The sequence below is a fragment of the Apteryx mantelli genome, chromosome 4 (assembly GCF_036417845.1).
Source record: "Apteryx mantelli isolate bAptMan1 chromosome 4, bAptMan1.hap1, whole genome shotgun sequence".
NCBI classification, from domain to species: domain Eukaryota; kingdom Metazoa; phylum Chordata; class Aves; order Apterygiformes; family Apterygidae; genus Apteryx; species Apteryx mantelli.
The window spans coordinates 23,678,561-23,700,817 of record NC_089981.1 but is presented as its reverse complement, the minus strand read 5'-3'; the positions used below and the strand labels follow the sequence as shown (position 1 = coordinate 23,700,817).

The 22,257-nt window shown below is 55.4% G+C and overlaps 1 protein-coding gene across 4 annotated transcripts in view; it reads left to right on the top strand.

Annotated features, from left to right (window-relative positions):
* The window catches only part of DUSP8 (dual specificity phosphatase 8), a 55,834-nt gene that overhangs the window by 21,221 nt on the left and 12,356 nt on the right, over nucleotides 1-22,257 (top strand). For 2 of the 4 annotated variants that reach the window (XM_067296001.1, XM_067296002.1), the window contains exon 3: nucleotides 7,116-7,254. In XM_067296001.1, coding sequence (XP_067152102.1) covers nucleotides 7,116-7,254 — 139 coding nt within the window. Of the gene's footprint in view, nucleotides 1-6,261; nucleotides 6,299-7,115; nucleotides 7,255-20,720; nucleotides 21,170-22,257 lie in introns of those variants that run through there. The other 2 variants (XM_067296003.1, XM_067296004.1) reach the window with 2 other exon arrangements.

The window sequence follows — 22,257 nt, the reverse complement described above, 5'->3', positions numbered from 1 at the left end:
TATCTTCAAAGCGGATTATTAGCAGCTCTAATTTATCTCACAAGAGGCTACGCTTTTAGGGAAGAACCTTTCAAAGGGCTCAGCTCCCTTTGGAGAAGAATGGAGCAGAGCACTGGGGAAATCCTGTCCGTAACTGCGTCAGAGGTGCTGGGCAGTCGCAGGGGCAGACGTCCCCCCTGGGTCTGATGGACAGCAACCCCCAGGGTGGACAGACAGCTGCTCCTTGGTTACATGGGGAAAAAAGTGTCACTTGAGGAGGGCTGTTAGGTGTTTCTGGTGTGGAACCACAGCACTGAGACCTGAGGGATGCCTTGGAGGAGATTTGAGGTTGAATGAGGTTGATGCTCTGCCGCGGTGTGCATCCCTGTCCCCTGGTCCTGGGAGCTGCTGCGCCCACGGGGACAGGCTGAGGCAAGGGAATGTGGCAGCGGGGGGAAGAGATGTGCTGGTGTCCAGGAAGGAGACTCGGGACCTGAAAGTAAACCAGCAAATGTGCTACCGTGGGCAATACAGAGAAGGAGAACCTCAGCCTTTGTAGGCTCCCTGCCTCTCCTGGTACCTCTGCACCTGCTGAACGATGAAATCGGGGTCTGGGCCCATGCGTGGGGACGGGAAGGCTGTGTTACCTGTCCCTGTCCCCATCCCTGGAGGCAGGGGGTGCCCAGGGGGCCAGCAGAGCTGGAGCTGAATGCAAAGCAGGTCAAAACCTCCTCCCAGGTCTGAGCCCAGCCTGCCGGAGGGAAGGTGTAAAAACTCCCATCCAAGTTTCAGGCAGGCTGGACGTACTTGCACGCTCAGGTAGGACCAGAGAGTGCGCCTGGGACTTGGGGGAGGTCTGCAGGGCCAGAGCGACACGTGGCTCTGTCCCCTCGCTGCTGCCAGCCTGTGCAGGGCAGCGAGCGGCCGTGGCGCCGCACCGGTGGGAGAGCAGTACCCTCTGCCGGGCGGCGCGCGGAGGGGGGCCGGCGGCGGGGCGAAGCGGTGCCGTGCGGGTGCGCGTGCGGAGGGGGAGGCGGGTGCGAGGCGCTGGCGCCGTGAGCAGATGGCAGGAAGGGTGACATCAGTGGCGCGATTGTCCGGCCCCATTATCCCTCCTGACGGGCCTCCCGCCTCCTCCCGCGTTTCCTGCCGCCGGGGCCGGAGAGACAAAGGCGGCCGGGGAGCTGCGCCGACGGGCTGCCCGCGCCCGGGGCCACGAGGGAAGGTCGAAACCCCACCTTGGTGTGCTCCCTCCTCCTGCTTCCTTGCATGAGCATCTAAAGAGAGTATGACCTGCGCGTCCCAGCCTGGCGCTGCCCCAGGTGGGGATCGCTTTTTGCCCATCGCCTTGATGGGTAGCAGGAGCAGGCACAGGTTAAAACAGAGCAAAGCTTGCAGGGACATAAGCAAAGCGGATGGGGGCATTCGTGCCCCCACATGCTAATTTGCTTCTCCCTGTGCTTGCACCCCTCTGTGCAGAGTGATGTTAAGGAAAGGTAGCAATTTCCATGCCGTCACCTTGGCACAGGGAGCATTTCCACCCTCCTCCTCCTCCTCCCGTTAATAACTCTTCTGGATGCTCTGGTTTGGAGCAGTGCCATAGGTTAACTGCAGTTCCTGACTTTCTTGGTGCAAGTCTTGGGAAAGGATCGTTTTGTGGGAAAGAAGAAATGGGGAAATTAAATAATCCCTTCCTTGTTGTCTTGAAACATGCTTACGCTCAGCCCTAGACAACATGAAAAGCTCCTCAACCCCGTTTGCATGCCATGTCCCCACTGGGCAGATGTGTCTCCCCAGGACCCGTGGTGCCAGGATGGGGATCAGAGCTCCCTGGCAGGGTTGCTGGCTGCACTGGGAAACTGCAGCAGCCATTTGTTTTCCAGTTAGCAATAGTCTTCCTCTGCACAAAAAAAACACTACCAGTGGTTGCCCCACTTTGTTGTTGTATTTCAACCCTTTTCTCTGCAATGAATGGAGCAACGCAGATCCTCGGTGCCGTTTCAGGGGAAGAGGTTTGGGGAAATCCCTGCTCAGTTTCTGCTTGGAGTTTTATTTTGATTTCTTGAGGGAAATGTTGAAAATTTCACTTCTTCAAAGCCCCCCCTAGAAGGTCTTTCCACCGCTACACCTGCTTTCACTTCCTGAGATGTAGCTACCCCTGGAGTAGCTGCAGCAGTGGTTTGAGGCATGACAGCAGTCTATTAGGACTGTGGAGACACTTACTTATTTACTTTAGGAGCATGGCTCTGGAAGCAGCTGTTTGGCTTTAGGGAAAGCCAGGGCTTATTTTTGAGCTGTGTGCCTGGCTGCTCTGTATGTTTATGGAAGTACTGTTATTTCAGTGGGGTGATTCACTGTGTTTTGAAACAGTATGTGACCGAGATGCCTGTAGTAATTTGGATAATAAGAACGCCTAGCTCTTATCTTAGCCCGAATCACCTGTAGCGCTCCGAGTGCTTTGTACAATAGACAAGTATCATTAAACCCACTTAGCAGCTGGGGAGGCTGCGGCAGAAAGAGCAGGGACTCTCGCTCTGCCGCGCCAGGGAGAGCCGGCCAGCCCCACGCCGGTGCTATTTGCTCGTCTTGGTCTGAGACACGTTGAGCTACCAAGCGCTGAGGACAAAATGTCCAGAAGAGAGTCATCTTTGGCTGGAGCCTAGAGATGAGAGGTGAGGGGAAGCAGTGGGCTTGGCACGAAGGTGTTGATCTCTGCTGCAGTTTGGTTCGAGCTGTTGGACGGGCCCTGGCAGTCCCTGCTCCAGGCAGGATCCCTGCTCCTCTGCCAGCTCAAAAATGTGCTATCTCCCCAGCAGAGCCCAGGCCTGTGCTGCAGCGAGCTCCTGAAAGGCTTTGGGGGAAGCTGGTGAGCAGACTGGCCTGATCCCATCTTCTGATTTCCTGAGCTGGGGTTTTCAGTTGAATTACCAGAGCAGTGTGTCTGCTGGTGATATTGCATGTGTATGGTCTCTGCAACCAGACCGGGACATCCAGGGTGACGGAGCCAGCAGGTTCATGGCACATTACACTAGGGACCACACGCAGGGAAGCATGGGCCTTGCCCTGCAGAGCTGCTGCCCTCCCTGTGACCGCCCAGCCCCAAACCTGACAGTCCAGCTCCTTTAAAGGCAATGCAGCCACAAGTGGTGGCCAAAGGGGAGCCTCCCGTGCTGGCCAGGGCATGATGTCAGGCACAAACCTGGGACACTTCCAGTGGGTGGGATGGACAAGCCAGTTTTGAAGCATGTGCACGTGTTTGCAAGCAGATCTTAGTGCCCCAGTAAACCTCAGCTTGTGGCCAAAAGGCTTGATGGGCCTTGGCCTCCCATCTCCTGCCAGCTGGGTGGAGGGACCCTTTCTGGCCATGTTTCCTGGAAGGGAATGGCTGTGGGCTTGGTTCCTGCGGCTCCCGTGGGGTGGAGGCCATTGCGATGGGCAGCACCCTCGGGAACACCGGACGGCAGTGGGAGGGGAAGCCATCGCTGCGTTGCCTGACGTCTGCCCAACCCAGGCTCCCTTCCTGGAGCTGGTGCTCCAGGGAGGGAGTCCTCTGTTTTCAGCCTCTCCCCCGTTGGGTAGAGGCACCAATCTGCTCTCGAGCATCTCTTCATCTTTAGCCTCCTCCTCTGCCCCCGCTCAGCTTTTCGCCTCCATGTGTTTAGGGCCAGAGATGGTCCTTTGCCTTCCCTGAGGACCAGGAGCGTGTCAGGAACCGAGGAACCTGGTTAAACTTCTTTCCATCCGTGGGCAAGGGGCTCTACAAGCTCGTGGGGGTTCCTCGTGTGCCTCTGGTGAGCCATGCCTTTTCATTTCAAGCAGACCTCTCCCCTTAGACCGTTTCCGCAGACCTTGCCCCAGCAAACACAGTATTTATGTTCTGCAGCTGGGCCACGCAAGGCCAGTGCTTGTTTGGCATTTACATTGAGTGAAACCTTATAACTTTAATAAGATGTAAACCGTGTCACACATATCTGCCGTTGCCCAGCAACCCGCCAGTAATGGCCAAAACAAAGCCTCCCCGGGTGGAAGGAACACTAAATCCTATTGTGGGATAATTCTGCTCGGCCAGAGCCGTTATCTCCCCGGCTTGCCCCCTGCAGCCGTCCCGGCAGGCGGGCCGAAACCCTGCTCTGCGGCGGCTGACTTGTCTCCACACCGTGCCTTTTGGCAAGGCAGAGCTAAGTAAGAGATGCTGGGGTCGATCCTTGGCTGGTTTACACTGAGGTGGCTTCCTCTGAAGCCTCAAGAGTTTTGCCCATGTTTTGAACAGCTAGCCTTATAAAAATAGTACTGCGTATTTTTAAATATGCAAAGGATAATGAAGATGAGATTTCCATAGATGACCACTGATCTTACCCAGGGCAGCCTACACAGCTTGTATTGTCTTATTGCAGAATTCCAGAGTCCTTTTTTCTTCCCTCCCATTCTGCCACTTCCTTTTTTCCCCTTTTTTCTGCTGACTGGCGTGGTGAGTTTTGCTTTCCAGTTCAGAGTGCCGGGGTGGGGACGGGTGCTTCCTTTGAGAAACGCCTCTTGCTGTTGCAGATCTGCGCACAATGCTCTGGCAGCGATTTCTGACAGCGCGCGGCTGGCCCTCCACTGCAGTGAGGAGGCATGATGAGCTCAGCTAAATCAGTGCGCGCTGCGGTTTTATTTGGATGTAGCTCACGTTTCAAAGCAGGGAAGCACCTGCAACAGGGTGTCAAAGCAGTAGCACAGCACAGCCTGGGGTCTGGCTGTGGGCTTCGCAGCTGCTGCTTCACTCCTACCAGCAATTGAGGGGACTTGGACTAAATCTACCTCAGGAAGATAAACTCTGTCTTTGCACCTCTAACTGCCACATAGACCCTGCCAAGGGGTGATAAATTTGGAGCATTTCATTTGGGGCTACATTAATATCTACAGCAACCCCGAGTGAATCCATTTGGGCAGTAAGACATTGCATGCAAGCGATATATTGAAAGGAGGCAGGTGTTTATAAATGCTTACCAGTTCAAGGGGTCTCCTAGAGAGATTTCAGATCTCGCAGAGCTCGAAATGCTGGTCGCTCTGGCTGGGGGCACTCCAGCCCTGCTGCGATGAGGGCTCAGTTCCCCATGCTGCAGCTACCTTGCAGGCTGAGGAAACTGGATAGGAGACAGGGAAGTGAGTCCTGGCGCTCTTCTGCCCTGAGTAATGCGGAGCCTCATAGAAAGTGTTGGAGCAGTGGTATGACAGGCTGCCGCTGGCCAGGACCATGCTCTGGCATTTGCACGGGGAGAAGGTAGGGCCAACAAAGCAATACTTTGATTGTGAAAGGGCCACACAAGTGTCCATTGGCGCTGCGCCGTGCGTATGGGAGTGAAGGTGCAGGGAGTGAGAGACATCGGACTGCAGACACAGATCTAAGGCTCCCAGGGCGGCTGGTCTCGGCTCTCAGCCCCAGGGACGTGCTACATGGGCGGAATGAAAGCAGACCAAGAAGCCTGCTAGACTCGAGGGAGACGGAGGCAGGGACTTGGGGGCTCTGGCTGGCAAACGGGGACAGATGAGGACAGCCTTGTTGTATGGGATCTGCACCCAAGCTGCGAAACGTCAGTGAGATACAGCAGATGGTTCCTAACCCCCAGTGCCGGGCAGAGGGTTTTTGCAAGGCAACTTCAACACAAGCCCTAGCAGAGAACAACAAACTTGTTACGTGGGTTACAGACCCTCCTTCCTTGCCCACAGCTAAGCCGTGACTGGGGACACAATGGAGACGGCTTTGCCGTCCCCTCCAGGCTGGACGCGGCTGGCTGGTTTTGTACCATCTTTGCACCACAGCTGCTGCCTCCTCCTCCTGTAGCATGATCGATGTGCCTTCCCCTGAAGGGTGGGAGGCCGGGAGCTTGCGAGGCAGGCGTATGCCATCCATCAGACTATTCAGCGGATGTGCTGAGCCATGGCTCTGCAAGGATTCTTATCTTCTTTTAGTGCATTAACCTTCCGTTAGATGTAGGCACTGCTGGCTATGCCTTGAGCTCTCTCATTGCAATCTACCCATGGCCAGACATCATGAGACTTGTCACTGAAGAGACGTCTGCCCTGATCCTTGGTACGCCCTACAAACTGGCCTGCCCCGGAAATCCTGCAACACAGCAGGGTCTGAGTGCCGTTCATGACCGATAAAGTCATGCGAGAGTGACACAGGAGTTGGCACTCAAGCCCTTTCTCAGCAGTGGCTCCAGCCGGAGGACAAAGCCAGTGTTGGGAGCGTCCCTGCCTTCAAAAGTCAGGCCCAAATGCCTTTGATACCAGCCAGCCAGGTTGCAAAGGAGCATTTTAGCACAAAGGTTTGATGGTAAGGAAACGGTGAAAGAGCACAGCTTATAGGATGGCTCAGGGACTGTCTGTGGGTACGTGCGGGCTGGGACTGCCAGAGAGGAGGAGGACTTGGCTATGTGCAGGTGTCGCAAGGAGTTCTGGGATGCAGTTAAGTAATGGAAAGCCGAGGGTGGGCGTTGGGAAGGAGCTGTATTTTGGGTAGGATACTCCAAAGCACTCGCAGTTGGCATGGCTGCTCTGACTGGCGTTTGTGCTGAAAAATTCATTTATATTCGTGGAGCAGAGTGACAGCCTTGCTCTGCATGAAACCTTCTGGGCTGTGGCCTGGTGAGCAGAGCCCGCTCGTGTGAAACGCTTGGAGCTAGACAGACAGCAGCCTGGTGAGAAGTGGCAGACACAGGGGTGGCATGTGCTTCCCTGCTCCAGGTCCCTCTCCTCGCCCCACACCAGGAGCGGAAGGTCAGCGAGCGTGTTCTCTCCGTGTCCATCCCGTGCTGGCTTTCTCTCCTGCTCCGGTTCCCTGGACAGGTCCTGGTGTTCAACCTTCAGGAATCGTTTTCTCCAGCCAAAATCAGTCTCCTTGTCTGTTCAGTGCTGGGTTTGTGCCCACAGCACCTGCACGGAGCCATTCTCCTCAGGGTGGGCCAGCTGAGGAGCCAAGGCTCCTGCTTGTTTGATAACTACATTCTGCTTTGCTTTCCGTGGTGGCTGACTGGGGCTGTCCTCCAGGTGAGCCAGGCTGAAACAACAGCTGTGGACAACAATGTGCCGTATGCAAGTCCTCCGTTCTCTGCCCTTTCTCTAACACCCTGTTGTGGCCGTTCCCTCTGCAGGTGGAGGCAGAAGAGCACCAGGACGTGGTGGTCTACGACCAGAGCACACGGGACGTGAACGGCTTGGCTGCTGACAGCTTCCTCTCCATCCTCCTGGGCAAGCTGGACAGCTGTTTCCACAGCGTCTCCATCCTCACAGGTAGGACCAGGGAGAGCAGAGCCTGCTGGCTGGGGTGGGAAGAACTTTCTTCTTGAGGGCAAGAGACAGTGACTGGTGATGTTGCTTGGATCGCCAGCGTTGTAAGGCTCCCAGTGGGTGCATGTCTACCTTGAGGTGCACTGCTCCCTTCCCTCCCTCCCAGATGGGGCTTTCCTCCTAGGCACAAGGACACCAAGACTGGCGGGAGGGATGGAAACAGCCAGGGAGGGAGATGGGCCCTGGAAAGTCACTTGGCCACCCAGGCGAATCGCAGCGGGCCATGGCATTTCCCGCAGTTGTTCAGGACTCAGTTACTCTTTCACTTGGCGGTTGTGTGATTATCGTGGAGTTAAGATGGTTGTGGCCATGCAGCGCTGGCCAGTGCAGTCTTTCTCTCCTTGCACCTTCCAGCTCCCAGAGCTGGTCAACAACTGGCCACCAGCAGAGTCAAATAAGAGCCTTGCTGAGAGGTGGCTGGGGGACTGGGTGGTGCGGAGGAGAGGATACCATGGAGCAATGGTTGCATGGATCCAGTCACCCTCTCTCCAAAAGCAGCTCTTCATTCCCCCATCCCTGCGCTGCCTAATCCCTGATGAACGTGCCAAGGGCTGGACTCCATTCAAGAGCTCTGCTCTCCCTCCCTGCTGTTAAGCAGAGAGGAGAGGAAATCAAAGGGTTCATTGGCAAAGGGAAGGGGCAGGGGCCAAAGGTTATCACTGGGATGAACTGGGGTCCTCCGGGGCTGGCATTGCCCAGGAAGGCGAGGTGCGGGAGGAGAGTGAGCACGCTGCTCTAATTATAGCCCTGCTGCAGAGCCAGCGCTGCTCTCCCAGCTCAGTGACAGCACGAGCAAAATCCAAGGCAGGCAATCAATGAATGAAACTCTCCAACCCAACAAAGAGGAGGATAAAGAGGTGGCAAGCTGCTGAAGGGAAAGTTAAATCTCCCTCTAATTCCCAGTGGCTGGGAAGGCACGGCTCCTGCCTGGCTTGTTTCCCATCTCAGAGCTTGTGACCCTCCCATGCATCACTAGATGGATGGGCATGAGCAGCCGGCTCCGGTCCCTGGAGGGGTGGCACACGTTGCCACGTGCAGCACCGCAGGCTAGATCAGCTCAGCCAGGCTCCCAGGCATTGCTGAAAGCACTGAGATCAGGAGCACCTAGGAAGAGAGAGGAGGCATTTCCCAGGCATGTTCTTGTCCTGCTGTGATCTGATCCTGTTTTGGGGGGCGAGAAGAAAGATGCCCACCTCTGTGTCTCTGTTTTGCTGCGCGGATGAAGTGAGTGACCATCCCCACAAACCCCACAGCAGTGTGGTCAGCGTAACAAAATCTGTGGGTAGTTATGAAGGGGAAGATATCCAACACAAGCAAGTGTAAACACACAGCCTGACTTGTCTGTAGAGGTCGGGGCAGGAAGGCACCCCAGTGCCCCCACGGACAGTGGCCGAATTGCCTGTGGGTGGTGGTGCTCCCTGGCGGTACTCTGGCTCAGCCCCTGCCTTGCTGAGTTTCCACCAGCATTTCTCCTCCTGTGCTTGGCTGAGCTTATTGGGTGCCGAGGGCAAGATCAGCCTCTCGCCTGGCGTTCGTACGGCACCTAGCGCTGTGCAAGCTGGGAGCCTTGCACTCGCCTGCGATCAGTAGGTGCTATTGAAATAGGAACGAGAGCAGCTGCGTTGTGATGGGGACAGCAGAGCAGAGAAGCGTCACAGTCTGAGGGTTTCAAAAACAAGCAAGGCCTACATAAAATCGCGGTAAATATAATTAACCTGGCCTGGCTGAGGGGGGTGTGGCAGGGTTGCAGTACTGGCCAGTGAGCGGAGGGGAGGCCTCTCCTTGAGGACGATGCTGCGAGCCTGCACCGGTGGCAGAGCAGCACGGCAGCCTGCGGCCAGTGGCAGCCTGCGGTCGTGCAGCTCCAAGGTCGTCATGGCATAAACAAGGGCACCGCTCGGTGCACGTTGCATAACGAGGAGAAGGGAGATTCGGTCACAGCTAGGAAGGAACCTGCTTAGTCACTGGGATGGGTCAGGAAGCGGCCTTCTCGGCGTGAGCCCGGCACCCACCAGCAGCACTTCTGGTTTCCCAGGGTCAAGCAAGAGGAAGCTGTGGTGTGTTAGCTAGCTGGCAAAAATCACCCGAGTCTCCCTTCAGGAGCAGCTGGCAACAGTGACAGGGCTCAGGGAGGTGGCCTGAAAGCCCCGTTTCCAACTGACTGCTGCTTTCGCATTGAGAAAACCGGCGTGAGAGCTGGGAGGGGGTCATGCTTCCCCTCCGTTCCTGTGTCTAGGGCTAGGCCAGGCTGCCACCATCACCCTGCCTGGTGATTTGGCACAGACGGAGCCGTGGGGGAGAGGGCTGGGAGGCAGCAGCCCACCGGAGCCTCCTCTGCTCTGGGAAAGTAATAGGAGGTTGGGGGGGACACGTGTGTGACCTGGGCACAGAGCAGCTGCCTGCTTCCCCTGCAGCCCCGTGCTAGAGGGGTGCTGGGGTGCCTGGGAATGGCGAGCAGCAGGGCAAAGGAAGCCTGGACCTGAAACAAGCCTCATGCGGACGCGCGCTGGTCTCTTCCGAGGGCGTTTCTGACCGCTTTGTCTGGTTTGCCTTGCTGCGATGCTCATGGCCCCGCACACATTGCTCTTCTCTTTCCTGGCTGCTCTTCTCCAGGCTTCAAACCTCTTCTCGCTTCTTAGCGCAGTCAGTGCTTGCTCGGTGTGGGGTGTATTTGTGGTGTGACAGAGACCCGTTCTGACCATCGGCGTCCCCACTGCTGAGCATGCGTGAGCAAGCACGTGCCTGTGGGTGTACGCACACATCCGCACCTGTGCGTGTACGCACACATCCTCCGCGCTGGGCGCTGCCGTTTCCGTCCTCTTCGCCTGTTAGGTTTAGCCAAGACCTAAGACTCCCAAGCAGGAGTATGTCTGTGTATACTAGGTGCTAAGTGAAGTTTAAAACATCCTAATTAAAACCTGTTAACAGGTTTCTGAGCCCTTCCCTTCCTCCCTCCATTTCCCCTGTCAAAAAGAAGTCCTTAAAGAGCTGCTGCAGCCAGAGCAGGAGGGAGCATGTTCCCAGAAGTGGCTGGTAATTGCCTTGCTGAGGTTTTGGCAAAGCCTCTTGTGCTCCTTTTGCTGCGGCGTCATGAGCCGCACACCCTGGAGCCTGCCGATTTGCTAATGGGAAACACAGGCCACTAATGTGTGGAAAAAAGGAACTGAAATGTAGAACACTGGGTCATGGCTGCTGAGTTTTATATGGAAATCATGACTCAAAAATACTGCTGAAAACATTTAGAGGAGGCTGGGCACACTTTCTAACACACACAGTTTCCTCCTTCCTGTAATGTGGGCAGCAGCCAGCTTATTTTAGACCCAGCTTTGCAGCGCTTGGGAGGTCTGAGGGGGACATGCATGGTGGGCCTGATTCTGATGCCTTGCCAGAGTCAATTGAGAGGTGCCCACTGGCAGCGGGGCTGCCTGCCCCCTCGCACGGCTGGCGCAGAAGACCACAGCGCTGGGGATGGGCAGACAGCTTGCTGGTTTGCGAAGGCAGCCAGCATCCCGCAAAGACTTTGGGTCAAATTCTGGTCTCACTGTGTCAATTCAAAATCCCTTCACTGGCTGCCGAGGATAGACTGCAGGAGGGTGACTTTCCAGATTTAAGAGTCTCAGCTGGCTCTGAAAGCCTGGCTGTGTGCAGTGTCTCAAGAGGGCACTGCAGGCACTTCAGCTCCTTCCCCTTGCTCCCAGGTGCTGCTAAGCAAAGGCAGAAGGGCATGCACGAAGCCAGCGCAGGGGTTCAGCTGAGGAATTGCAAACTTCTTCCCCCAGCAGTGAAGGAGGAATTCCCCACTGCCACCCTCCATCACCCGTCGCCCTCCGAGGCAGCAGGCTCACTGCTCGCCTTCGAAATCTGGCTGCGAGGTCCACAGCCAAGGCTGCAGTGCGCATGCACTGAAACACTGGGAAGCCTGCTGACCTTAGCCAGGCTTTTCTTTCTGCTTTTCACGGCCTCTACTGCTTCTAGTCAAATGCAAGTAAGCTATATATCTTAGATGCCGAAGAGCTGATCTCTGTCCCTAATATAGATGTATCTAGATGCCAGCAGCCCAGAGCCAAAGGAGAGGGCTCACCCCACTGAGCTGGTTCATTCTTTGCTTTCTGAGCGTAAGTAAACCTCCTGATACTAAAAAATCAAACTTACCTGTTTGGCTTTACTCCTTTTCTGCATACAAAGTGTTAGATACGTTGCCTAAGAGCCTGCGTAACCCACCACCCTTCCGCAGAGAGCAGCTGGGGGGTTCCCACTGTTAAAAGGTGCCGGGGACTCAGTCCCGAGAGTCCCCAGACTGGTGCATCTGCCCTAACCAGGGCCACCGCTCCCCCATGGATGGCCACTGCTGCTCACGTCAGGGTTTATACTGATTGCAGGGACACGTTTGCCCCACATCCAGGAGGTGTCCGGCTGCTCCAGGGGAATCTACGCTTCATCACAGGCATATCTGTGGCCCCTCTCCCCTCCTCCCCAAGCCAGTCTGTCATTACAAGGGAAACAGGCTGCTAAACTCATTGCACTGATAGCCCTTTCCCATCCCCTCATGATGAAGAAACAGTCCAAAAAAAAATCCAAAAAAGTCCCAAAACCTCCAGACCCATTCTGTGGTCCCCAGCTCTCTTCAGCCTCGGCATATGACTGGAATTTCCTCCAAGGTGATGCTTGTGAAATGTGATGGCTATTGAAACTGCAGCAGCAGACGATGCACGGAGGAATTCCCCTCTCCCAGAAAGAAGATGATCTGCTTTCCCAGCACAGTCTAGTAGCTAGAGCAGGGATGGGGAAATGGGACAGGACCCAGGAGTCCCAGCCAGGTTGCTTTGGGCAAATCACTTCTCTTTTTCCATGCCTTGGTGTCCCCATCTTGTACAAATTCAGTGCCTGGCCATTTTTGTTCATCTCCAGCCCACATCATTCTTCAAATGAGTCTGCTGCCTGGAAACAGCTGGTAGAGGCTGATGGGCAAAGACGGATGAGCTGAGGGTGGCAAGGCTGATAGCAGGAGCCCGTCAAGGGTTAACACACTACAAGCAACAATTCCAGCCGGGTTTGCAAGGAGGAATCTGAGTCAATTATTCCCAGTCTTGGAAATCATCATCTACTCTTCTTTTTCCTTTTTTTTTTTTAATTGTGTAAGTATAAATAGTGCTGCTTGCTGCCCTCCATCCGTGGGAGCAGAAAGCATGTTGATTTATATGGTTTTCCTGACATCACATGAAGTGGTGGAAAACTGAATGGAGCCAACATTTTTCCTGCATTACGTAATGCCCCCTCCCTCCCTCGCAGCCGAGCTTTGCTATTCCTGCAGGAGCTTGACTGTTCTTTAACCTTTGTTTATTTCAGCACAAACCCTTGTTTTTTTTTTCAGTTTCTTTTTTTTTTCCCTTCCCCCTTGCAAACTCCTGCTTTGTTTTTATTAACAGCCATTATCTGTTTATGAAGCAGCAGCAGTCTGGCTCCATCAGCCCCTGATGGCTCCTGCTTGCAAGGTCTCATGTTGGAGACTGGCCAGAGCTGTAGTGTGGTGCTGAGCTACTGGGTGCTGAGCTTCACCAGCTCCTCTCTTTGCATTTGTTCAGCTGCAGAGGACTTCAGGGAGATCTGGCTTGTTATTAGCCATTTCAGTGGCTAGAAGTGGTAGCAGAGGGCTTAGGATGTTCCTCCAGATGATGTTCAGGCCCCATGCACAAGAGGAAACAGCCTTGGGGCACAGCAAACCCAAGCTCTTGAAGTTGTTCCAGATGTGTCAGCACGGCAAAGGAGGACTCTTGCTTCTTTCAAGGGCTGGTGTTACTCTTAGCTGGGGACCTGTGTGCTCTACGAGTCTCACGATTGGGCAGGTCCAGTCTTAGATCTGAGGCCCCATTTGGCCTGAGGTTGTATTCAGCCACTGGTGTACACGCTGGTCTCAGTGCTTGGTGGAGCTGGACAAAGTTCCTGTCAACTGCAACTTAAAGGTCAAGGAGAAAGCAGTGCTGGTACATAGTCTTGCTGGCTAGAGCCAGGGCTTTGGGGCAGTGGTTGTCTCCCCAGCTCCCTTTCATTATAGAGGGTATGTGGAGGAACATTAGAGTTGGGACCCTCCTTGCATGACAGGAGCTCTTTTCATTTTATTTTTGTGCAAAGGGGGAGCTTTATCTTTGCAATATCGCACACCAACCTGAAACAGGCCCCTCGCTTGCTTTCTGAACTCAAGTCATGAGCTTTTCATCTGGCTCTTGTGTGTGTGTGAGATCATCTTCAGTCCCCCTTCACCCTCCCCCCCCTTCATTTGTACCAATTCTTCAAGGAATGTTTAAATTTTCCAGTCCTGTTCTTTCTAAATTTGGAGCGTCTGTTTACTCCCAGGATTCGGAAAGAATGTAACAATATCATCAGTGAGAAATCCCTCCCAGCCCTCCACTCTCCATCTTCCTCCCTCCAAGCTCCTCAGCAAGCAGACCAGCCTTGACAGACTTGGCTGGTGGCCCAGATCATATACAGCCCAACGGTGCTGCAGCAAGCCTGCATGTTCTGGAAGAGCAACTGAGGTGTCACTCATCTCTTCGTCCATCTCTCTCCCACCTCTTCTCCTCACACTCCTTTCTTGCATGTGCGCTCATACTCGGGGAGGCGTGAGCGTGGTGTGCTGGTGGCCCTCGAGACGCAGCTCGTGCCCATTTGACAAGTCGGGTGACAGTGTTTGGGTTAGACCTCCAAAAGTCTTTCCGTCTGGAGATGGTGTGTTGAGGAAGAGGTACCAGCCTTTCTAATGGGGTAAATAGAGCTTGTTGGCACCCTATTTTTTGCCAAATGGGTGTCAGCAAAATAGCGGAGTTGGGAGAATCAGTGGATGCAATGTACTGGAAGCTTCATCTGCCTTTTGATGAGTTCCTTCATCCTGCTAAGGGAGCTGAGAAGCTGTGGGGTGAGCTGTGGGGTGAGCTCCTCACCAAGGACCTGGCGTGTGTCAGGAAACTGTGGGAATGAGGGGCTCGTTTGCATTGGCATCATCAAGGCAAACAGGCGGCGGTGGCCACCAAGTTGTAACAATGTGACTGGCTTGATCGGGGGGGGGGGGGGGGTGCTGATCTCATTCACAAGTCCAACACGGTTATTGCGGAGATTTGAGGCACTGGGGAACTGGGGAATTTTAGGGGAACCTACCAAAGCCAGGTGACTTAAGAGTGGATGAAATGAAGTAGTGAAAAAGAAAAGGGAGTTTCCATTGAAAGAGTTGGTTTGAGCTGTCCAGACTGGTGATGGGTCCCACATTAGCTGGAATTACTTTTGAGACAAGGACCCAGGGGCAGATCGGTTAAAAAAATATGGAGTTTGGGTTTGGGTTTTTTTTTTTTTTCTGCTGTATAGGGGCAGTCCTAAAAGGAGATCAAACATCAGGATGGCTGAATATGACAGCACTTGTTAGGCTGGAAATTTTATGGACCTTTTGCATATCATGTCCATGAGAAGCCATTTGCTAGCATGATATCTTCCTTGCTACCTGCTCCATTTAAAATATGTTGGACTGAGGGACAGGGGACAGCACTGGTCAAAGGGAGGGCTGATGTGAGAGAGGATTGGGGCGGTTTAGAATAAAAGAGAAGATGAATGCAAAACGCCAAACTAGGCAGGTGCAAAAACAGCAACTAGGAGAGAGCAGGGAAGAGAGGGGTTGCTCTTTGTCAGAGTAACAGGAGCTGAAGACGCCTTGTGAATCTGAAAGGCAGGCAAAAGTACAAATTAATCTGCAAAGCTTGTCATGGCTGTCACTGAAGCTAATAGCTTAGCAGGATTGAAAATGAGGATTGAGGCATTCTTACAACCCTGATGTAAGAAAAAATAATCAAAAACCTAAGAAAGAAAATACCCCAAACACCCACGTTTCAGTCATCAGTCAGCGACTGTCTGTTGGGAGTGAGGAAGCAACTTCCTGCTTAGCCGGTTATTTCCTAATAACCTTCCCAATAGCCTGTTGTGGACAGCCCAGCAATTTCACCTGAAGACTTCAGGGTGTGAGTACCTCTCCAGAGGGAGCAGCCCCCCAGCTAGCCTGAAGTCTTCCCTGGTCTCCACGAGCATAGCAATTCCTGTGGATCCTCTGGGACCCACAGCTCCTTCTGCCCAGTCCCCCCACAACCCTGAAGACCACGCTGTTTCCCCAGGCAGCTGTCCTGGGCAGGTCATTGTGGCGAGCTCCTTGGGGCCTCGGTCCCTAATGCACCCGCTGCACCCGAGGGTGGCTGTGATCTGCCAAGCAGCCCAGGTTGAGGTGTAGAGATCTCTGCTGAAAGGATTAACTGGAGAAACACTCTCGTGGTTCATTTGGCAGGGCCTGAGTAGGCCACGGGACGCAGATGCTGGTTTTACCTCTAATCTGCCGACTGGGGGAGCAGGTAGCGCTTGTGCACCACGGTGGAGGCTGTGGCGCAGCACTTCAGGTTGGGATATTGCGGGATCTTGAGAGCTGAGCGGGTGCAAGGCTTTGCCAGCGTGCGGCTAGAGATCTCCAGGGTCCGTCCCAGGTGTGTTTCCTGGAGGGACGTTGTCTCGTTGCTTCAGGACAAAGGAGCCGTGCATGGTCAGTGAGGAGCCACGGGCCATTTCTCACAGAAGTAAAGCAAAGGTTGGATTCTAGCTCAATTGGCAAATGTTGCCTCTCTAAGGCTGGATACGGCTGCGTTAAATCAGGATTTTGGTACTTTCTCCTCTGATTTCACTGCTTAGTATACAGGCCTGAATGTGCGTGTTTATGCAGAGTGTTAAGGCTATTTCAGGTACTTGTAGACTGCCAGGTAGTCATGCGTTGGTGGGGGTCCAAGGCACCTGGCCTGAGTCCATCAGGAACATCCACAGGTTTCTCTTCTAAAGTCTAATTATTGCTGCTGGACCTCCGACAAGCAACTCTCCCCACCTGCGGCCATGCCTGTCCTGAAGCGTGCAGTAATAAACCTAAAAACACTGATCTTCAGCTGGTGTCAGTCAGCAGGCACTGCTGGCTCGAGGGTCATGCTGTGAAGTACGTGGGTGGGAGGAAGGAGTGGGCACGTGTGGGTGCCAGGGAAGTTTGGATGGGAAAGGAAAGCGTGTGTGTGTGTGTGTGTGCACTTACAGTTTCAGTTCCTTGCTTCTCCAGAATTGAGAGTTTCGAAGAACCAGCTTTACAAATAATGTGTGTGTGTGTGTGTGTACTTACAATTTCAGTTCCTTGCTTCTCCAGAATTGAGAGTTTCGAAGAACCAACTTTACAAACAACGTCAATGGGGATCCTGATTATTTGGGTGAAGTTTGTTGTCTAAAAACCATCCATATAATACTGGGGAACAAAAGAGAAAAGAAGGGACAAGCGTAAGAAGTGCCACTGCGGGGTTGTGCCCTGCTCTTCTCGGGCAGTCGGTGTCGGGGCTCAGAGGGCTTATCTGTAGGGCTGCTTTTCTTTCGGCTCTCCTGAAATACCAGATATTCAGAGGGATGGATGTAGAGCGCTATTGCCAGCCTAGCGGGAGAGGCACTTCTTTGAAAATCAGAGCGTTGACTTTGGGGCCTGAAAGGTGGTCTTCAAATAATAACATCAGGTTTCTTGACTTTTACAGCCCCGGACCTTTAGCTAACTCTCTGAACCTCCCTCCCTCTCGCACAAAGCCTATCTGGGTGCACAGTAACAGAGGAGGGACTTGCTTTCCCGCCGCGAAGCCCTCGGGGACTGCTGCGAGCGGGTCGGGATGGCGATGCCGCAGTGCTGCGGAGGCTGTTTGGGCAAGACCCCTTCAGGGAGCTTTTCCTTCAGGCTCTCACCCTGCACCGCCATTCCTGCGGGTCCCAGCACCCAAGACAGCAGGTGGAGGTGAGGATGCTCAGCCACCTCTGCTTTCGGGCTGGCGGTCGCTGGAGCTGGCGATGTAGCACCAGGGTAGGCTGCCACCCCGGCCTCTGTTTGGACTCGACGATGCCTTTGAGCGTTTTGGCCCCAGCGGGATCTGCCGCAACATCCCTGGGAGGGGTTAAGCCAGGTCACATATGTGCGAGCTGATTGTATTCCAGACCTATGCTCTAAACCTCCCCATTTAGCAATGCTGTCGTCAGACAACTTGTTTTCCTGCTTCTATAATTACTCCGCGGCGCTTCCCCTCCCCCTCGGCCGCGATTTTACCAATCGAACCAAGAAAAGGAGAGTGAAAGGTCCGAAGGCAGAGAGGGATGGAGAAGGAGAGGAGGAAAAGAAGGGAAGGGGGTTATGGAAGAAGAGACCTCTGCTTGCCAAGACTTACAAAATCCTTGGGTAATTTCGTTTTTCATTTCTGGAAAGCTAAAGGGAGGAAGGAAGCTTTCCCAGTAAGAAGTCCTGCTGGACAGGAACCTGCACCCAGTTATGATCGCCTTCCTTTGCAGAAACCTGCCTCCCCTCCTCCAGCTCCCCTTTTCCTGAGGCCTCATCCTTGCGAAAGGTCTGAGGTCGTGATTATTATAGGGACCTTGCGCTGGGTGGGGAAAGGAGATGCTGGCCAGCACCCGGCTGCCCTCGTGCCAGGCTATAGGTGCAGCGGCTGATGTGTCTGTAAGTGCTAAGCAGGGGCTCGCTCTGCTCTTTGGTGTTGCAGCCGGGTCCCACTAGCTTCCTCCCTGGCCTAACGCAGCGGGTTGCAGCGCGGGAGCAGCAAAACGTTTTTCTGGCGAGCCCTGACCAGCAGTGACACCTTGGCAGGGCCGGCAGGGCAGGGGCCTCGTTGCTGAGTGAACACACGGCGACGTACCACTTGCTCCCTGCTTCGTGGACACCCATCCGGGAGGAACGCGGGGGCGAGGGCACCCCAGGAAGCGGCCGAGGGGCAGGAACCGAAGCGCTGGAAGTGAGCGTGGACAGAGCATGGAGACACATGCCAAGGAGGCACTGCCGGTCGCTGCCCTCCAAAGCAGGTCACCTTTGGGGATCGTCCCCTTCCATTTCGAAGCAGAGCAGGTCTAATGCAAACGATATGCATGAGGGACTGGCCTCTGAACTAAGAAACAGCCTTTCTTCTCTCTGCTTGCCTCCCCCCTAGCCCAGTACCAGCTCCAAATCTCTATCCTGGTCATGGCGAAGGGGTGAAGATAATGGGGAGGTGCATAGGCAGGACAGAGCCAAGGAGGAGAGTTGTGTCTGGGGAAAGGTGGGCTGCAGGAGGCATCTCCATGTGGGAAGCCCTTACACTGGTGAAGGGACCTGCATTCTCCTGTCTTTCAGCGCGGGCAGGAGGGGAGGCAGGGCGTGGGCCCGCCATCTGCACGAAGGGCTGTCCGAGGTGTTGCGCCCAGCCCCAGCTGCCCTGAGCAGAAAACAAGGTCCGAATGCATCCTGGAGGAACCTGCCAGCACAAAAATAGTTCGCGCCCAGGGCTCTCGCAAGCCTGAGTGAGTCAGTCCCCAGCAGCAAGCAGAGGGAAGCGCAGCAAGGCCAATGCGTGCTTGTAGGTTGCTGCATCGGGGGCAGGTTGAGGGCGGCACTTAGGGTTTCGCCAAGTGCTTCCTGCATCGTCCCCCTCAGCCGGGCAAGAGCCGCTGGATAGGAGCGGAGCCCGTGTGGGCCACCGCGCCGAGCGGCAGCACCCTGGTCCAGCCCTGCGGCCCGGCGCCCGGGCTGGGGGAGCCGCTTCCCCGCGGGGCTCGTGGAGGGGACGCTGCTCCTCTTTTTCCCAGTCTCGTTCGAGCACGCTTTGAATTTTCGCCAACCTCTGACCCACATCTGATAATAATCAAACCATATTCGTTACAACAACAGGGCTCATTAGCAGGCTGGCTCCGCGGGGTGGGAAGGGAGGGGGTGAGGGCGGGGAGAGCACTCATTTAATGCCGATGACCTCATCTCATGTGATGTCATTCAAAGGAAAAACACTGAAGTCACTCACATATGGCTCAGCCTTGGGTTTTTCAGCCCATAAAGCTTCTGGTTTTCAAAGACACAATACATGCCCCCCCGCCCCCCTGCCTCCACTTACTATAATCCTGAATGGTTTGCTGGAGGCCTGGGTGCAGAGCAGTAAGCTTGCACTGAGCTGTGTGGGGACGTATCAAGGAGCACCGAGGGTGGGAGGGAAGGGGGATAAATGTAAAGAGACCATGCAGCAGCCCCCACCTGCTTCAGAAATCACAGTTCATGGATTGAGCCCCTGTGGGACTGGGAAGGACCATTCATACATGTAGCTTCTCACTGTACTTTTGCACCGTCGAAGACCACAGCAGCATGTGCATCTCCTCCAGGCAACGGTCTTGCTCTTCTGGGACCAAGCAAATAACTCTGGCTGCCACGGCTGCGTGCCAACTGGACGTGTGGCTGAGACCTTGCCACAGCGCTGCTTCTTCTGGCGTAGATGCGGGCTGCCCATCGCCAGAGCCTTTCACCCCCAGCTGCTGGGTCCCTTTCGCCTCTAGCTGTCTGAATCTCTCCGGGCTGAGTGTCCTCAGGGGTGCCTGGCTCATGGTCTCTGCGTCGGCCTTGGTAGAGAGAGACATCAAGGACCGGAGAGTAAAGATGAGCCAGTGGCGAGAGCACTTGCCTGCTCCTTGGGTCAGGTTCAGAGGTCTGCCTTGCGGCAGCCTCCTGTTATACCCTGGAGAACCTATTTAATCTTTTCTGCCTCAGTTTCCCTGCTGTGAAGTGGTGATTATTGCATTTCCCTTCCTCACGTTGGCGTTCAGACCTAAACCACGCAGCTGGGGGCACCCGTTGTTCACACCGGGGCAGGGCAAGGGGCAGCAGCACGGCCCCAGGCGCCCCACCACCGGATGCAGCAGGGCTGGAGAGGGGCAGCCACCCCCTTGGCATGCAATTTTGATCGCATACCATTTCACAGTAAATCTTGCCCCCCCCCAAATACTGGGGTAACATTAAAGCAGGGCAGCCCTTTGGAAAATGTTTTCTTCCATGCAAGGCAAAAGTCCTGCTCACTCCTATCTGCTGATGCCCAAGGCAGTGGGGGAAAATGGGCTTGTTAAATCCAAGAGGTTTCCACGTTTCTCCTTACCCAGGAGGAAGGATTGCTCTGAGCTGGAATAAAGCCCTGTTCTTCAGCAGTGCTGGTGATAGGTACCATGGTGATGGGCACCTGCAAACCGCATTAGCTGCACAGCTCAGTGCTTCCTCGCTTCGAGTCACTGTCTCCGAATTAACTCCCCCGAGCCAAATCCAGCCTGGTGCTGAGGTCCGTTTCCTCCGGCAGCTGCGGCTTTTGGGCAACGCGGCCGCGTCCCGCTGCTCTGCGGGCAGCAAAATCGCGCGGGGCTTTGGGCGGCCGAGGGCGGGCGGAAAAGAGCTGTTGCGCCTTTCAGCGCTGCGCGAGCGGTGCGCGATGGAGCGGCGTAGCCCCCGCGTGGAGTCGCGCTGCGTGTCTGGCTGCTGAGTAAGGAATGCGGTTGCGTGCCTGACCCGTTAGCTATGAGCGCGCCGCGGCGGCGGCTCGGCCGGCCTCTCGCTCGCGGGCTGAGCTCATCCCGGCTGGCTCCGGAGCTGCACGCGCAGGGAGCCGGAGCAGAGGAGGCAGGCGGGCGGCCGCGCTGGGAACGGGGCTTGCGATACCCCCCCCCAACCGCGGCCCCTCCGGTTTGGGTTTTTTCCGATTCACCCTGAAGGCTGGAGCTGGGGGGAGGTTCTCTGTGCTTTGCCGTTGGGGGGGGGGGGGGGTTGGCTGCTTTTTTTGGAGAGGTGGCTTTTTTTTTTGCTGTTTTTTTTGCCTGCCAGCTGTTGTTTGGCTAGGGCAGGAGGTGCCTGGGGGAGACGCAGCCTGGATGCCTCTGGATGTAATGATTGCTCCCTCCGAGGACCAGTTCTGGACAGACATGCACGAGGGGCAGCTGAAGCTGAAAATAAGGGTGCGGAGGATGAAGGAGAGCAGGGACATGCGAGGTTTGTCAGCCGGCCGGCTCCTTTCCTTCCGGCGGGGACGGAGGGGGACGAGGGGGCTGTTGCTGGCCGAGCCCGGCTTTGCCCGGGGGCCAGAGGTTGCCTTTGCGGAGCGGCTGCCGGGGGAGCCGAGCGGGAGCGGCGGCGATACAAAGAGAGCAGGCAGCTGGCCAGCACGGAGACGGAGGAGCTCGGAGAGTGATTCGGAGGGGGGGGGGGGATATGAAGAATTTCCACGCAGGGGCACTTTGCAGAAGCCGTTGCAGAGGCAGCTAGGCTGGTCCTGCAGGGACCTGCAGGAAAATTAAGGTCGCGAGGTGCAAGAAGGGGGTGGCTTCTCGACACAGGTGAGGAGCTGCCTGCGGTGGGCAGGGGTGGCTGCAGTGGTGCCGGCATCCGGCACGCGTCCCGTCCGACTTGCAGATGCCTCCCCATAGCGTCTGGCAAGGCTGCCTGCTCAGGTCAGGGCTAACCCCTTCCTCCTTGAAGCGAGTCCAGCCGGGGGCGAAGCCGGAGCGGAGGAGAGCGCAGGAAGGAGGAAGGCGGCGGGCGACGCGCTCTGCAACGCGCGCTGCCCAGCCGCCGAGGCAGCTGGCTGCCGGCACCGCCACCGTGCTGGGCGCCCGAGCCCGCTGCCGTCATCCCTGCCCCGGGCAAGGGGGCCCGGTGCGAGGGGGGGCTCGGCGGAAAAGACAAGCGAGGGCAGGGAGGTGGGAAAGAAGCAGTTTCCTAGAGCCGCATCCGCGCAGCTGCCCGATGGAGCCATTTCGCTTCACTAGTAACACTGCTGCGTTCCCATCTTGACAGTGGCTTCTTTAGACAGGGATTTTGCAGTGTCGCCCCTCTATAGTGCCAGGGTGAAGGGCAAGCGGAGGAAGGAGATATTAACTAGAGCAGCTTAAAAATATGCCGAGCCTGGAATGACCTAGATTGCCGAACGGTTGAATCAAGAAACTTCCCCTCCACCACCACTTAAAATGGGAGCCTGCTAAAAGTGCTTGACAGGTTTTTGTGGCATGAACCACATAACCCAGTGATGGTGTCATTAGTAATAAGTCACTCATGGAAATGACACATTTTTCTTTACTTAG